The sequence below is a fragment of the Lissotriton vulgaris genome, chromosome 11, assembly GCF_964263255.1.
Source record: "Lissotriton vulgaris chromosome 11, aLisVul1.2, whole genome shotgun sequence".
NCBI classification, from domain to species: Eukaryota; Metazoa; Chordata; class Amphibia; order Caudata; family Salamandridae; genus Lissotriton; species Lissotriton vulgaris.
The window spans coordinates 995,053,008-995,071,402 of NC_141699.1; the positions used below are offsets into that span (position 1 = coordinate 995,053,008).

General features: G+C 43.9%; 1 protein-coding gene across 4 annotated transcripts in view; it reads right to left on the minus strand.

The window, feature by feature from the left end:
• Positions 1-18,395, minus strand: part of MELTF (melanotransferrin) — a 224,771-nt gene that overhangs the window by 197,221 nt on the left and 9,155 nt on the right. For 2 of the 4 annotated variants that reach the window (XM_086944248.1, XM_086944249.1), the window contains exon 2: positions 13,452-13,606. In XM_086944248.1, coding sequence (XP_086800374.1) covers positions 13,452-13,606 — 155 coding nt within the window. Of the gene's footprint in view, positions 1-13,451; positions 13,668-18,395 lie in introns of all 4 variants that reach the window. The other 2 variants (XM_086944251.1, XM_086944250.1) reach the window with 1 other exon arrangement.

Below are 18,395 nucleotides of genomic sequence, written 5' to 3' on the forward strand. Positions count from 1 at the left end.
ACAGCGTCAAACACACTGACAAATGTATTAAAAAATAATTGTTTCTAAGCCACATGATATAAGAGAGCGGTGATGCCTATCGAAAGGGACACAATTGAAAAGTAAACCCTCAAATTTGGATGAGGGATGTTAGAATCAAGGCTAAACATGGTGCTTTGAAAGTGGGGATGGCAGTACAAGGTTATAGAATCTAACGAACCATTTTATTGTAAGAAAAAGGAGACTGCAGTGATTGAATAATGAGAATATGGCTTATTGCCAGTAAGGAATGTCTCTAGTGAGCAACCACCATATTAATAGGGCATAAAAAAGGCACTGTTGTTAAATCCTAAGGATTTGAGTACCGTGCTGGTGAGCAATCAGACGATAAAGCTGCATGGAAGAACCATTCTTTGCTTTTGTCCTCACAAATAAGAAACTCATCAGGAGAGATTGTGATTGCACATGCAGAAGTGCAGCATCCCAAATTGACCTTGCTAGTTAAATTGCTTCTAATTTCTTGTTATGTTAAACTTCATGTTAATGCTCTTCTCACCCATGTTCAAGCCTCTACCAAATCATCACTCCATATTAAGCGACCATCAATGGTTCATTTTTCATTAAACCAAACCATGTGGGCTCCACACCCTAGAGTGTGAGTGTTAGCTTCCATTAGAACTATCAGCTATTTAGGGTGGGCTTCAATTTCTGAGTTTTCCCATCTACCAAGACTAGTACAACATTGTTCTCGTGAATAAGAAATATTTTATTAGATGGAGTACTATCTTTTGTCACTTTTGGTTGTAGAATATTGGAGTAGGCGCCCGCTAATTCACTTCTCATCTTTTATGCTGCTCTAAAGGTTTGATGGCATTATTTCTTATTTTTTTAATCCATTATGTTCATATCGAAATTATCACTTGCATATATTAATTTTGACCTCTGTTTTACAGGTAAGAACCTAATACTTACATATCTTCAGACTTCATTCAACCTATGCCTAGTATTATGCCAAATATTTAAAATAAAGTGCTACTTAAAAGAACCTGAGTAACGGGACAATTTCTAGTCCTCATTTTAAGGTAATTACTCTTGATCGTGTCTGGGTTTACGGCCTCTCTTGTATTGGAGTGGGAGTGGCGCTTAGTTTTTCTACACTCCACAGGGATAACATCATTCTTACCTAGAGGACTAGCTTGCAATTAATTACCCAGATGTTTCTCCTCGAGAACATTAATTTCCCTCTGACTAATTGTGCAGTCCATGTTATCCAAGCAGTCACCATTTAAATATTCATTCAATATATCTTTCATGACCCTATCGCCAGTGCTTGATCTGAACAAAAATATTAGTGCCAGGGCCCCCATCAGGAGGCCTCTGCAGCATGCACCACACATTGCCTCTGCCATGCTGCCAACCTAATATTCACACAGCTACTAACCATCACACTCCTACAAGTGTGATAATTCAGACTATTTAATACCCCCAAAGCTGTAAGAATGGCTTGGGCGGCAAGTAATATTTATAAATTCATTATACATTATAAAGTGGCTAACTGTTGTTGCGGTCACCTCTAAATTCGCAAGACAGCGACAACTTGTGGCAGATCGTCACAAGCGGTGGTGCCAAGCAGCGGAAACCACCTGCTTAAATTAAGCACTATCTATCACCCAATTTCACCGAGTGATCATCAGAGCCAAGAAATATGTTGCTAACCCGTGCTAGGCAATGACCTAAGACTCCAGCTACTTTATTTTTATATTGCCCTCCATTATATATATATATATATATATATATATATATATATATATATACAGTACGTTGTCGTCTGAACAGCAATTCCAGCCATGAAGAAAGACGAGGCAAACCCAGATGATGGTGCGTGTAATTTTATTCATCCCAACACCACTCCGCCATGACGCGTTTCGGCCTGACGAGGCCTTGATCACATGACAACGTCATGGGGGCGGACTACCCATTTTAAAGTGCAGAGTGCCATTGCAAGCATAAACATAGAGAAAATACTATACACATGCTCTGTGTGATTTCCTTGACCGGGCACATCTCTCCCAATGGGTCTCTTTACCTACGCACTCGGGGCTCACACTTTGGATGTGATTTGTTCAAACTTTCCCATCCAGGTGGAAGCCCCTCAAGCTTTGACGTGGGCGGATCATCAGCTGATCAGATTTGCGTGGTCAGCTCTGAAAACTACCACTAGGGGGGCCAAAACCATTTGTGCCAAGAAAATTAACAAAGACTGTGGGTGCCACCCTGAATGAGTGTAGGCCCGTGTTAGGCACTGATCTTGCTAAAGCGGTGCTGAACTTTAGAGAATGGGTGGAAGCGGGGGTGACTGCGTCATCTAAAGGGGGGAGCAGTGGTAGAGCTCGCTCCACCCCTTCTAAGCCTTGGTTCTCTCCTGAGCTGCGCATTCATAAGCTGGCCTGTAAACAGCTAGAACGGGCCTGGCGTCAAACCTATTGCCCCCTAGCTAAGGCTGCTTTACGGGGGGAGCAGAGAATCTACTATGCCAGCATTAAAACAGCTAAGGGCGAATATTTTGCCAACTGGATCGAAAGGGCTAACAATAGCAGTCGCAAGATCTTTGTGATTGTTAATATTTTTCTTTCCCCCTGTGCTGAGCAGCGGACGGTTCCAGCTTCTGGGGCATGGTGCGAGAGCTTGTCCGTGTTTTTTGAGCAAAAAATAGCGGCTATTCAGTCCAGTTTCAGCTCTAGCCACTTTTCGGATGGCACTCTCCATCTTTCCCCTCCTCTAGGGTGTTCATCTCCTCGGATAGTGGAGCTCACTCCTCCCACAGCTACTGACACGCTGGCCGTGATTAAATCATTGAAATCAGGATCTCCATCTGATCCGTGTCCGGCGAGGGTGTTGGCATGTGTAGCTGAAGTGGTGGTGCAGGAAGTGACGCATATCGTTGGCCTTTCATTTAAATCAGCCACAGTGCCTGCTGAGTGGAAACAAGCTAAGCTCCTACCCCTGCTGAAAAAGGCTGGAGCAGACCCCGATGTGCTGGCCAATTACCGGCCAATTTCCCTGCTCCCGGCTATGGCAAAAATTGGCGAAAAATTGGCTTTCCAGCAGCTTAACGAGTTTGTGGAATCATCTGGGGCTCTCCATCCGGCTCAATCTGGTTTCCGTGCTGCGCACAGCACGGAATCTGCTTTAGTGGAGATCTCTGAGGCAGTTAGGGAGTGTCTGGACTGTGGCGGCAGAGCGGCTCTAATTTTATTGGACCTCTCTGCCGCGTTCGACACAGTGCCGCACCAACGCCTCCTCGCTCGTCTTGCTGACATTGGGGTCTCGGGCCTTGCCCTGGACTGGCTGAGCTCCTTTCTCTCGTCTCGATTCCAGCAGGTCTGGCTCCCTCCTTTTTCATCTTCGGCTAAGCCTCTCACGACTGGGGTCCCTCAGGGCTCCACCTTGAGCCCTCTTCTTTTTAATGTTTATCTGACCCCCCTGATAGAGCTAGCCGAACAACTGGGGGGCAAAATCATAGCCTATGCCGATGACACGCAGCTGTTGTTCACCTGGCCCAGTGCTGTCTTAGATACCGAGCGGATTCAGATCTGTCTATTCTCCGTTTTCAATTGGTTAGCTTCTGCTCAACTGAAGTGCAATGAGGATAAGACGGAAATACTGCTCTACGGTCAATTCCCCCCTAACTTTAGAGAATCACTTTGGCCGGTGGGTTTCCCGATGCCCTGCTCAGTTAATGTCCTCGCTAAGAACTTAGGGATCTGGTTTGGGGAAGACCTCCGGTTTGAGGGGCATATCAGGAAGCTGACAGGAGGCTGCTTCGGGACTCTTAAGGCGCTGCGGAAGTTTTTCCCTTATCTGCCGGCCTCAGCAAGAGAGTCAGTAGCGAGAGCTTTAATTCTCTCACGCCTCGCCAATGCCCTGCTGAGTGGCTCCCCGGCTTACATGGTGAGGCGTCTCCAGGTGATTCAAAACGCGACCGCCAGACTGTTGGGTAATATTTCCAGCCGGGTTAGCGTAAGGAATCACCTGCAGAGTCTTCACTGGCTGCCAGTTTTTCAAAGGATTACTTTTAAAATTTTGACACTGGCCCACAAAGCTATCAATGGACAAGGACCCGCCCACTTGATGAAACGATTTAGTCTCTACTCTCCCAAGCGACTCCTGCGCTCTGCCGCTCAACATCTGCTGCAGGTTAAGCGCTTCCGGCTCACCCGGCTGGGAGGGCAATCAGTGGCGGTGAAGGCCGCTTTGGCCTGGAATGAGCTCCCCCTATCCATGCGAGCTACCTTGAATTTTGGTTCGTTTAAAAAAGCGTTGAAAACCCATCTGTTTCGGAAGGCCTTCTAGTTTTCTTTTCTTCGTAGTAATGGCTGTGTAATCTGTTTCTTCATCTTCGCGCCAGGATACTCCGGCAGTAATTGAGCGCGTTACAAAACAGCATAACATAACATAACATTATATAGGGATCACGCACATGGGGATTTATACAATGCCAAAATGTCATCATAGGAATTGACCCCAGAGCAAATTGCACAATAAATTACAGAATAAGTGACCTCAGCAATTTAGAATAATAATAAAACATATAAATATCTAAAATGTTTTAAAATATAAATATTCCATGTCATTGCTGAAGGCAAAAAAGTAAGCATCCTTAAAATTGGTAGTAAAACTGTATAAAACAAAACAGGCTAATTGCAACTATCAGCATCATAAGCTTATTTCATTGTTTATATACATATTTACATGGATGCTAATAAACATTCCTGTTCATCTACTATGATAAACCAGAAGTTAAATGATGCCCAAGTGGGCTAGCAATCTGTATTGTGTAAAATATCGCATGTGCAAGTGAATTCATATACATGTTAAGCAATGGTAATTTTTTCCAAAATAAATCATAGTGCTCCCAGTGAAGTTAAAACATAAGTGATCTAAAATATCAAAATTTCTCAGTAAATGGTTGTAGAAGGCATTCGTTACATTCTGTAAATGCAGTACTCACATTGTAAATTTACATAGTAGCTGTCAAGTTCCAATTTCATAAATAAGTATGGCAGTCTTCACTAGAATTAAGACCGTTTGGCATTTTGGTATCGAGCAGGATAATGTGTCTTGTTTCAAGTTTGCGCAATCCACATACCTCAGACCACAGGGACATTCCAAAACGTATACAGCGTACTCTGTCCTACAGGTCAGTTTCTGTCTGATCTTAATGGGATTCGCGCTGAACGGAGTCATGTATTCTTTCCCGCTCACCCCATTCCTGCAAGCCTTGCAGGTGGGGCATTTCAAGAAGCCCCTACTACTATTAAGCAATAGCGTGTTAGTTCTGGTTTCAGGGCTACTAGAAACAAGGCTATCCTGCATCAATCTGGCTTTCCTGTACGTTATGCTCGGCAAACCTGTAACCAAATGGCCAACAACCGGATCACTAGTTACGAGTGACCAGTTGTTTTTCACAATCCTGTGAATTGCCTGATGTTGGTTACTGAAGCCGAAAATAATACGTGTCTCGCTAGTAGCTGTTGGGTTGGGAACATTGACAGCTGCAGGATATAGCAGTTGCTGTCTGTTTTTAGAGTTAGCTCTACTGATCGCCCTAGTCAGAGTTTCAGTGCTGTATCCTCCGTTCAAGAACCTTGCCATGCATTCCATTTGCGCCTTGTGGCATTCAGTGTCACTGCTACAAATTCTCCTGCTACGGAGAATTTCCCCATAAGGGATGCTCCGTATCAAGTGTGCTGGGTGGTGACTAGTAGCATGTAGCAAAGAATTGCCCGCCGTGGGTTTCCAATAGAGCTTAGTCTCCAAATTGCTGTTGACTATAAAGATCTCAACATCTAGAAAGACAATAGACGTGGCACTTATGCTGCTGGTGAACTTTAAATTGAGGTTATTAACATTAGGTTCATCTATGAATTCAGCAACTTCACTAACAGACCCATCCCAAATAAAAAAGAGGTCATCAATATACTTCAACCACCTCTTTACTTTGGAATTGAAGATGGTACTAAAGTCGTGTGAGAGGACCTGCTCCTCCCAGTAGCCCATATGCAGACAGGCATAACTGGGAGAGAAGCAGGCCCCCATAGCCACTCCCCTGGTCTGATGAAACAATTGATTAGAAAATAGAAAAACATTAATGTCCAAGCACAAGTTTATCATGGCAATAATCATTTTCGAATGTTCATAGCAACTAGCTGGTCTCTTGTTCGAATAGTGCTGGACTGCTCTGGTGCCATCCCTGTGGAAAATGCTGGTATACAGGGATGTTACATCCATTGAGACCAAAAGAAAACCTGGTTCCCGCTTAAAAGTTGTTAATTTCTTGAACAAATCTCCAGTGTCCAAAATAAAGGAGGGCAGGTTTTTTACATGCTCCTGTAGGAAATAATCTACGTACTTGCTGACATTCTCCAAAATACTGTTAGGAGCGGAAATGATGGGTCTGCCTGGCGGCTGCATACTGTTTTTCTGTATTTTGGGAATAAAGTAAATTACAGGCGTTGTCGGACTGTCGTTTTTCAAATACTTGTATTCCTCCATAGTCAGCAGCCCCTTACTTCTCCAGGCAATCCATTTTGAATGGATATCGTTATAGGCCAGTTGAACCTCATTAGTGTTGGTCCTTTTATAACATTCACGATCATTCAACTGGCCAAGAGCCACCTCCATATACATTTTACGTGGCCAAAGGACCACGTTTCCGCCTTTGTCTGATTGCCTGACGACAATATTCACATTGGTCTTAATTTTCTTAATCAATTTGTGGTATTCCAAGTCCCTGTAGTTGCATCTTCTAGTGGCATTGGAGACTTTGAGATGCAGTGTTTTTAGCTCCAAGGTGACTTTATCATGGAACAAATCAAGGTTATCCTTTAACATAAGAGGACAAAATTTGGATTTTGGCTTGAAGATGCTGGTAGTTGGTACTACTCCAATCCCCTTTCGGGAACCGGCTGCGACAGTGCTTCCTCCTGTTGCAATTCAAACAACTCTTGTGTGAGTGCCACTCCTGCACTCGGAGGGCTAGACAGTAAAGGGTTGGGAGTCGCCGTGGTATCCGGGGCTTTATGAGAATAGTGATATTTTTTAAGTTTCAATTTGCGAACATACTTATATAAGTCAATTTTGGTGCAGGCATAATCAAAATCCCCTCGAGCACTGTAAGACAATCCTAAAGAAAGGGTGGCCGTTTCGCTGGGGGTAAGCACAATGTCCGTCATATTCACCACTGTATTCACATCCGTTATTTCGGCGCCTGATTGCGTTGCCATGTGCCGCATTTCTTCTTTTGCGTTTCGCCGGCATTTGATTTTATTGCACTTTCTCCTTTCTGAGCGCTTCCTGTTGTTGATTTGTTTGCGTTGGCTCCCCGAGTACCTGAGCGAAGGGTTTGTTTTCTGTCCTGCTGTACCACTTCTAGTTCCTGTGCCGGGGTAAACTTGCGAAACCCCAACCTTTGGCCTTGTTTTAACTCGTTATCTGATTCGCTGTCTATCGCTGAGCTTTCCTCGGAAATTGAAGACACCTCAGCTTGAGCAGTGCTGGTAGATTGCCCCGATGTTGTGGTGCTGACTGTAGTTTCGTGTCGGGCTTTGAGGTTATCGTATTTTTTAGAGAATGTAAAAATTTGGCCATGTTCATAATCAAGCCTATCCCGTTGGAATTTGAATGCTTTGAGCTTCTTTATTACATCCTCTTCCCGCTTTAACCTCGCAACCATATCCTCCCGGTATTTAACAGTTAATGGTGAACTTGGAATTTTCTCAATTTCTCCATTTAACCTGTCGATTTCAGCTAGGAGTTTAAATCTGTCACACTCCGCATACTGAATGAGAATTTCTATTAAATCGACGCAACGAATCCAAATTACATTGAATCCAGTCCGATAACATCTTTGGGTCCGGGTTCTCGTAGGAGGGGGCCAACATTATTCTCAGGCCCCTGGGTACTCTTCCGACCTCTAAGTAACCCATGAGGGAGCTATGCTCCCACCACTTCGCCTGCTCACTTTTGCAGCATTTCTCCAAAGCTCTGAATAAATCCTTCAAACTGCTGTTTTGGTCCTGCATTGGACTTGGTGTTGCCGTGAGTACTGATTCCCCAGCCGGGGAATCGGAAAACATTCCTTTTGATGCCTCCACTCGCCCCCTTAACGTGTCTGCGAACATGGTGTGTATGGGCCCAAATATTGCAGGTCAGTTACCGCCCCCCAAGTCAATTTGGTGAAATCGGTCACTTGCACACTCCACACAGGACTTACTGCGGAGCTCCTACGGCGTCTCAGGTACTCCCGGTGCAGCTCCTGTCTTTGACCAGCCAACGCCGACCTCTGACCCGGAACTGCTCCGTTCCTTCCCCTCACTCGCATTCAGAACTTCCGCTTCTCCCGGGGCGCTGGCGGCGTCTCCTGCTCGGAGCTGTCTGATAATTCCGAAACCGAAATTGCTGCTTCTAGCCGCACTTGCCCTGGATTGTGGAAGGGTTTTGCCAGATCCGAGGAAGCACTCCCGGAGATATTTGCAGTACGTTGTCGTCTGAACAGCGATTCCAGCCGTGAAGAAAGACAAGGCAAACCCAGATGATGGTGCGTGTAATTTTATTCAACCCAACACCACTCCGCCATGACGCGTTTCGGCCTGACGAGGCCTTGATCACATGACAACGTCATGGGGGCCGACTACCCATTTTAAAGTGCAGAGTTCCATTGCAAACATAAACATAGAGAAAATACTATACACATGCCCTCATTATATAGGGATCACGCACATGGGGATTTATACAATGCCAAAATGTCATCATAGGAATTGACCCCAGAGCAAATTGCACAATAAATTACAGAATAAGTGACCTCAGCAAGTTAGAATAATAAGAGTAATTAATATCTAAAATGTTTTAAAATATAAATATTCCATGTCGTTGCTGAAGGCAAAAAAGTAAGCATCCTTAAAATTGGTAGTAAAACTGTATAAAACAAAACAGGCTATATGCAACTGTCAGCATCATAAACTTATTTCATTGTTTATATACATATTTACATGGATGCTAATAAACATTCCTGTTCATCTACTATGATAAACCAGAAGTTGAATGACGCCCAAGTGGGCTAGCAATCTGTATTGTGCAAAATATCGCATGTGCAAGTGAATTCATATACATGTTAAGCAATGGTAATTTTTTCCAAAATAAATCATAGTGCTCCCAGTGAAGTTAAAACATAAGTGATCTAAAATATCAAAATTTCTCAGTAAATGGTTGTGGAAGGCATTCGTTACATTCTGTAAAAGCAGTACTCACATGGTAAATTTACATAGTAGCTGTCAAGTTCCAATTTCATAAATAAGTATGGCAGTCTTCACTGGCATTAAGACCGTTTGGCATTTTGGTATCGAGCAGGATAATGTGTCTTGTTTCAAGTTTGCGCAATTGAGCTTCACGATCCCCACCCCTTCTCTGGGGGGGTACGGTGTCAATAACAAAATATATATATATATATATATATATCCAAACAAAAGTTCGCCTGCAATGAGGGAGCCGCACAACAGGTAAGTAATCTTGCTTTCATTCAATGAGGAAACCACAGATTTCAGCAGCTCGATGTTGATCCGTGGCATTGTGGAACTAGTAGTGCATCCGTATTTCTTCGGTGAGTTGTCCGTGCCTCATTTTCCAGTACTGCTAATGTTTTACCCAGGTGGGTTGCTTCAAACATTGTTGCTGTTGAAATTGCACATTCACAATCCCCAAGTGCATAACCTGTGCCTGATTCTGCTGTGTCGGTTGGCACTGCAGCAGGACTGGACTCACGTCCGGCAGGGCTCCCCCGCGGCCCAGGCGGTGCTGCATCAATCCAAACAAAAGTTCGCCTGCAATGAGGGAGCAGCACAACAGGTAAGTAATCTTGCGTTCGTTTAATAAGGAAACCACAGAATTCAGCAGCTCGATGTTAAGCCAATTAAAAGGTCTGCCCGACGTGTTTCGTGTATTTGGACACTGCTTCGGGGGCTATTGACGCAAAGATGAGACACGGAGATTTTTATCGGCACCATTTATCATTATAATTACCCCGCCTCTGTGGGCGTAGCCACCCCGTGGCATTGTGTAACTAGTAGTGCGTCCGTATTCCTGCAGTGAGTTGTCCGTGCCTCAATTTACAATACTGCTAATGTTTTACCCAGGTGGGTTGCTTCAAACATTGTTGCTGTTGAAAATGCACATTCACAATCCCCAAGTGCATAACCTGTGCCTGATTCTGCTGTGTCGGTTGGCACTGCAGCAGGACTGGACTCACGTGCGTCAGGGCTCCCCCGCGGCCCAGGCGGTGCCGCATCAATCCAAACAAAAGTTTGCCTGCTTAGCAGTTATGGAATGTTGAGCTCCAGCTCTTCAGTTGAAGGCTGGAGCTGGATGAAGAAACACTCTGTTGGATCTGAGTGCTGTACTTATCTTTAAGATTAAATCTTCTTTTATTATAAATATCTTCCTTGTCATCCTTGGATGTAACAGAGACCTGCAAATTCAACAAAAGTTGGATCAGTGCTAAGAAGCTTTTCAAGCACTGGACAGACCAAGGAGCTCCAACAACTAATCTCCATGAAAATAAATATAGAAACCCATTTGGAACTCACCGATGTATCTTTATAATAAAATACATTTTTAAAATAGTAAGAGAGTTCTCATCTCCGAGTGTGGCTGTCAGGCCATTCACCTCCACTGAAGTAAGGACTAGCCACTTGGCCTCTTACTTCCATGAAAAAATTTGAAATATACAAGATACTTTTCCTGAGCAGCCCCCAGTTCGTGGTGAATGTTTGGAGTATCTGTCCCCTTCCACGCGGGTAAAGGGACCGTCTCTCACACAGTTCCCCCTATCCCCATGGATAAATCCTTGGAAATTATGAGAGCCCTTAAATCAGGCTCACCTTCTGACCCGTGCCCAGCCAAAGTTTTGGCATCTATTGCGGAGATAATCAACCCTGCGGTTAATCTGATTCTAAATGCTTCACTGCAGAATGGGCAGGTCCCTGACAGGTATAAGAAGGCAAAAATCTCCCCCTATTAAAAAAACCTTTATCTAATCCCAAGATAGCCTCAAATTACAGGCCAATATCTTTGCTCCCCTTCTTTTCTAAAGCTCTGGAAAAATATGTGAATCTCGTCACCACCACATATGTTGAAGCCAATCAAGTGCTTCACCAGAGCCAGTCCAGCTTCAGGGCAAACCTTAGCACTGAAACAGTGCTTCTGGAAGTCTCTGAGGTTATTAAGGGGACTTTAGACAAGGGAGGCAAGGCCGTGCTGATATTATTGTACTTATCTGTGGCCTATAATACTGTGCCCCATGACCGGCTTCTGCAGAGACTCCCGGAGTGCGGTTTTGGGGGCACAGTACTCAAGTGGTTTTCCTCCTGTTTGAAGGACCGTCAGCAAACGGTTTGGTCCCTACCCTTTGCTGCTTCCATTCTCCCCATAAAAAATGGGGGTCCAGCTGGGCTCGATCTTGAGTCCAAAACTTTTTAACCTTTATATGACCCCACTTGCGTATTTGGCTAAGGCCCAAGGAGCAAAAATAGTATCATATGCGGACGCTATGCAGTTGCTCTTCACTTGTGATAAGGACGCTGATTTTAGAGGAGATGTGATCAACACCTGCTTATCAGAGGTGTTCTCCTGGCTTCAATTGAATCAACTCAAGTGTAACTCAGAGAAATCAGAGATCATTTTCTTTGGTCTCCCCCCTAGCAATGTGTGGCATAAATGGTGGCCCTTGGACATGTGCCCCCTACTGCTTTGGTTCAGACAGTCAAGAATCTAGGGGTTAAGCTAGAGGATAATGTATCCATGAATGCCCAGATTCAAGCTGTAGCGGGGTCCTGCTTCGGGTTGCTTAAAATGCTAAAACTGTTTTTGCCCCTTCTTCCGGTTGCACACAGGAAAACGGTGGTCCAGGCTTTAATTGTATCTAGGCTGGACTACGTAAATGTTCTGTACCTGGGTCTACCCGAATATTTATTGGCATGTCTGCAGGTGGTCCAGAACGCAGTGGCTAGGGCGATACTTATGCTTGTCCCTAGAACATCCTCCCATTTGAAATCCCTTCACTGGCTACCGATCCGCAAAAGGATCCGTTTCAAAACTTTGGTTCTAGCCTTTAAAGCTCTCCATGGTACAGGTGCTTCTTATATCAAGAAAAGAGTCCACTATTACATTCTGCACCAAACCTTGGTCCTCATCACTGCAGCAGGCCATCACCCCCAAGTTCTTCCGCGCTCGTATAGGCGGACACTCCTTTCAGGTGCAAGACGATTAACTTTGAAACAGCCTGCTTTTAGCACTTAGACAGGTGCAGGACATTCTCACTTTAAGAAAGTCACTGAAAACATGGTTATTCCAGCAATAGTACATGAGTCGAGCGTAAGGCAGCAAACTGTCAGCCCTGTCTTGAGGTCTTACCGTGCCAGGACACAAGATTGAGTAGCTGTGCGCTTTATAAGTACCCAGTTAACATAACATAATCTTTATGTTCAGTCTGCCATACTACAAGTGCATTACAGTCTATGGCACCGGTGATAAGGAGGATGGGATATCCATCACAATTGTGATTGAGTATCTCATCTGCCGAACTCTAAATCCCTTGAGAGGATCACAACCACGCCAGGAGGTGAAAATGTGCCTGGAAAAGATTTCTCAATAACCACAAAAACGTTTACAGGCATCCATACTACAAAATGTCCACAACCCAATCCACTGAGTCGATCCCCAAACGTATAATATTGCCCCATAGTGGCATAATATTAGGTGTGAGCAAATGGGTTATCAATTTCTGTTTACATTTTATGGATATCAAATGTAAGTGTGCATTCCCAAATTACCGTAGTTGCAAACCTAACTTCAGCTTTTTGAACAGCCGGATTCATCTCATTGGCATCAGTCTTAACTCTACCAGGCAATTTCAAGAAACATCCATGAACACAGATCAACGATTTACTAAATTACTTAAGGGTGAGAAATTTACAAACCTACATCATTGCCAAAAGCCCTACTTTCTGTAAAATTAGGACACATTTCATCATCCTTGCTCATAACACACTGCTCAGTTACTCTTTAGCCGCAGGTCAACCACATTCAGTAAAACACAAACTTTGGCCTCCGCATGTTATGCAATGTTGGGATCTGTAGCAGCAATTTGCTAACAAGGTAGCAGCAGGTTCACAGATTATTGGTATGTGGACTTCGGGCTGCGTTCCTTCTGCCGATGGACATTTCACCGCCTGCACAGAGGTGCATAATTAAATAGCGCTACAGTTGTAGGTGAAGAAATGCCTGTCAGCAGGTTGTGAAGGGGAGCTGGTGTATGGAATGTATCTTTCGTGCCCAGCAAAGAATGAGCCTTCATCACTATGAATTGTTGAATATTTGGATATAGTTTTGCAAATAAATTTCATAAAAGAAAAATGTACCGCTATCATCTGGGCGCAGTCCATTCCAGAGGAGGCCTTGACACAAGACAGCGCAGGGGAAATACTGGCACTCGAGAAGGCACCTCTCATGCCCTCACATTTTTGAATTTCCTGATCAGTGATAGCACACCATCGCACTGCACTCAGACCAGAAACTAGAGTAGGAAAAGGAGAAAAAACAGTGTAGCGTAAGGATGAGTAGACATTGTAACAGTACTATAACAGTACTAGGCTCCTTTCTTGATCCATTCAGGATCTATGTTTTTAATGGAGAAAGCATGTAGATCAGGTTGAAGGTAAAAATATCAAGGTTGGTAGTATCGAACTGCTAAAATATCACCACTACAATATCGATTATCAACATATAGTCAGAGTAAGCATGCATATTGAGGTGTAGAGTTACTATACTAACTGCAAATGCCTTACCTTAGATGGCTTTTGACGCCATGTCATCAGGGTCGATGAAGAAGTAAGATGACAGTCAGGATACTGTCCCTCCCTCTTCAGGGGCGTGGTGTCATGAGCGATTCCTCATCACAATTCAGTCCTAGTAACAAACTATGCCTTTGGTGATTTTGTGAAAGTTGTGTTTTCGACCTTCCACAATTCCTATTTTATAAGAGGGGAACTTCCTCTATTGAGAACTAAAGAGAAAATCTATCTACATCAATTGCCTTCCCTCAAGAGTTGTTTTTGCCCAACAAGTGTAGAATATATTCCGATGGGTGCAACCAATTGGAAGTGCTCGTCGGTGCCTGGCACTGTGAGCATGCACGTTTTCCAACAAATAGTTTTCTCAAATATATTTTAAATTAAAACACAACAGAAACAGTTCTTTTGTAATGTAAGTTATAAAATGAAGAACTCATTAATTACCTCTGGTAACAACAGTTCTGATGTATACATAATCTTCCTCAGATTCTTCATCTTATGACTGCTCACAGCCTGCTAAGAGGTCAAGAAAACTTTCTCTCTAGCAATGGCTCTCCAGTGCTGGCATATCACTGCAGTTTATTAGGTACCAGTCAGGAGACTGAGGTCAGTCAATAATCTAATTTTCCCCACGCCCCATCAAGAAGTATGGAGAGAAAGTGAGAGAGGCATGCTAGCAACAAATACAGCACATAAAATGCATTGAAATATTATTACTCACACCACTCGCTCTCCGGGGACATGGGAGGGTAGCAAGGAATGTGTGGGAAGATTAGGTATCCACTAGAAATAGGGGTACCAAAAGTAAGTAACTTCTTCTTCCGATGGATAGGATACATCTTCCTACTGAATCCTTAGCTTATGATTTAGTCCCAAAGCAGTATCCCACTGACTAGTGCCAATTAATCAAGGAACTCATGCAACACAGCTCAGACAACATACCCATAACAACATGCCTGAGATGAGAGGCAGTGTTACTTAGCAAAAGTATTTAAGGGTGGCCACGCAGCTGCCTGGCAGATGACATTGATGGAGCAAGGATTCAAGAAAACAAAACTTGCTCTGAGCAATCCTCCATTAACTTTTACTAACTGTTAAAACCATAGATGTGATGAAACTAATATACACCACACATCGAGACATGGAGATAAAGCTTTACGCATGCTTAATTAATGTGGAATGAAGTGTAACACAACTAAAACCTGCTTTACTTTGGAAAAGCGCTTTGCGCAGGTGCAAAGCAGAATTGCGTAGAGATAATGTGACTAACTCATTTTAAGAGGGAAAAACTCTCACGCATGCGCAAGAAGGACAAACCTATGATCGTGAAGCACTGCATGCCCGGCATCTGCTTGTTTAAATTTAAAAGACAGCTGCTGTTGTTAATGTTTTTGCTCAGAAAATAATAACGGGATAGAGTAGAAGCAGGTGGTGAACAGTAAAAAGTATATGTTTGAGAAAATAACATCTGTTTATGATTCTTTTATTAATAGTGTACATTTGGGCCCGTTAGTCTATAACACAGGGAAGAAAATGGCGCTGGATGAAAGGGAGCCGCACATGCTCAGTGGAATCGCAATGTGACCTAATGACCATCAAGTTGAATAACTGCCAAAGAGCAAGGTTAGAAGACCTGAGTAAAGGAAGACATGTATCCCTCATCCATGGACCCTATAATGATTGTTATAAAATATTGCAACAATACATGTATGAGAATACAATTTTGTGAGTGAGTTAAAGGGAAAGGGTTTGAGAGACAATAGAACTTTAATAAAAATGAATATGTCAGCCTAGTGTGATGAAGCCTCCCTTAGTCCTGTCCAATCATGTTTCGTATTTTACTAATATTTGCAACTATTGAGGATGGGACATGTTGAAATGAAGACTATAACTAGAGTGACTTTAGAATAATAATGAGTTACTGCTGCTGATACTGAGAGGAGAATCAAGGGTCAAGTCATATTGAGTTGCTAAAAGAAAGAAGGAGAGAACAGTATAGGAAGATTCAGATCCAAATGACAGCTTGATTAGATTGGAAGATTGCGGAAGAATATCGAGGAGAGAGAGTGTAAGAGAGAGAATCACCCTGGTTCGTCGGGTTTGTAGAGAAGTTTAGTAAGTATTGATTCTATCCTGATCCTGTCCTATAGTCTTTGTCTCCTGAATCTAATTCAGGGGACCCCCTACAGTCAGTCAGAGGGGTGGTTTTCAGTATTTTCTAAATTAGGTAACTATTAACCTATTTCAAAATTTGCATATTCTTTTGCAAATGTATTTTGTTTTTGCCTTTTGTCTCTTTATCTATCCACTCTTATGCATTGATTTGTTGAATGTGTTTTTGTATCATTGAACGTATTTGTTAAATTAATTTTTCTCTTCCATGTGAAGAATGATGGAGTTTGCACTGTGAATTTGTATTACTGAGTGTTCAATTTATGACAGAAATTTTAGATGAACGTATGAATCTTACCCAGAATCTGTGGTTATTTCACGGAGATCTGTGAATTAGTTAGATAACTGTTAATATCACCATCAACTAACTCAACTAATGGTCCATCAACCAGAGGAAAGAGTGTAGATCTGTGAAGATTAGTTCGATATTGAATATTGTTGTAAATTGTTTAAGTTTACAGTAAGTTAACTAATTAGAATTTAAGTGAATTACAAAACTGGACCCCCCCTCCCAGCGGATTAGCCAGGGAGCATGGATGAGCATTTGGGAAAATGTGTATTGGCCCCATTGAAATATTTTGGTTGTAAATTATTCATCCCTGGCCTTCCGCTGGATCAGTTTTCCTGGTAGCAGAGTTATGGTTATGATTGATTAGTTTGGTGATTATCGATTATTGATTATTAACTATATGTTTAACACTAAGGGCCCCATTAAGATGGGGGGTGAACTTTGTCCGCCCGCCATCCTCGCGGTGAATGGAACCGCCCGCCATAAGAGCGGGGGTCCCGTGGGGGTAATTAGGAAGCGCCCGCCACAGTGGCGGGCGCATCCCGTATTTTTTTTTATCAAACAGATTTAATTGTTTTCCACAACAAAGACTCAAGGCACAATCCGCCAGTAAGCCCACGCAGGGGTCCTTCGAAATACAAAGCTTATCATTTACATCATAGACAAGAGGGAGGGTCGGTGCTTCCCATGGTCTTAATGTACCCCAGGCCTGTCCGCCATAAGTTCGTAGAGTTCAGCCTCTGGGAGGATGAGGTACAGTCCTAGCGTGAACCATAAGGGATATTTGCTGAGAGCAGTGATGCTTCATGAGTGTCTTTGTACTGAGTGTTCTCTCTATGCTTCCCAGACCAACCCGTTGTCAGTGTGCCTGCTTGACTAGTAATGTCTCTCCAGAGCTCAATGAGACCCAAAAGTGGATATTATACCATGAATCAAATATTTTTAAAAAAACAAATCCCTCAACTTGCCCCCCCCCCTGAACTCCCTTTCCCACCCTTCTCCCCAGTGGTGGAGTTGCTATACAGCAGAGTGTCAACCGTATGATATCCTTAGAGCTGGAACAGATGCATGGCCCTGAGAGTGGAGGGGCAGACCGCCGATGGCAGGCCCTTCGAGAGGAATGAAACTAAAGGTCCCCAACGGTACTCAAAGTTCTTAAAGTCTTCTCGGGATATATCAGACATGCGCTCCAAGCTGAGCAGCTGCCATAGGCGGGAGTGCCATAGGGACATCGCCGGTGCTTCCCTCTTTTTCCATGCAGTCGCTACCGCCAGTTGGCAGCTCCCAGACATAGCCACATAATTCTTTTATCGGCCCTGGTTTGGTGCTCTAGCAATGGGTCTCTAAAGCCAAGCAGGGTTTCCGCCATTGTAGTCGGGATAGGGTATCCCAGGATGGACTTCACCTGAGCCAGGATCTCCTCCAAGAATGGCCTAATGGAGGGGCAGTCCCACCAGATGTGTCGGAAGTCTCCCAAAAGGCCACACCCCCTCCAACACCTGTCTGACGTACCTGGAAATGTTTTAGCTAGCTTAGATGGGTATAGGTACCAATCCATCATTACTTTTAAATGTGCCTCTCTTAGAGCTGTGGTTTGATTGAACCGGAAGATATCCGTCCACAGGCGGGTCCACTCTCCCTCCGTGAAGTCTCCCAGGGTCATCCCCTCCCACGAAGACATATATCGAGGCCGAGGGGCGGTCTCCGTGGAGAGTAGGAACTTATACAGCGCCGAGATAGCCTCCTTCATGGATTTAGTTTTAAGGAGGAACAGTTCAAACCTGGTGAGGGATCTGGTGGCACCTTTCCTAATTCGTGGGTCAAGAGCCCAGTGTAGCAGCTGCGCGTGATGGTATCGCTCCTGATTCCCCACCCCATATTCCCTTTTGCAATTTTCGAATGTAAGGGGGTCATAGTTGTGAAATAAGTGTGTCAGTGCGAGACAGCCACCCTCCCTCCAGGCATCAAACGTCCTCTCCCGGAGCACTGGGGGGAATGAAGAGGTGAAGTGAATTGGAGCGAGTGGTGACGGGAAAGATGTCCAGCCCTCC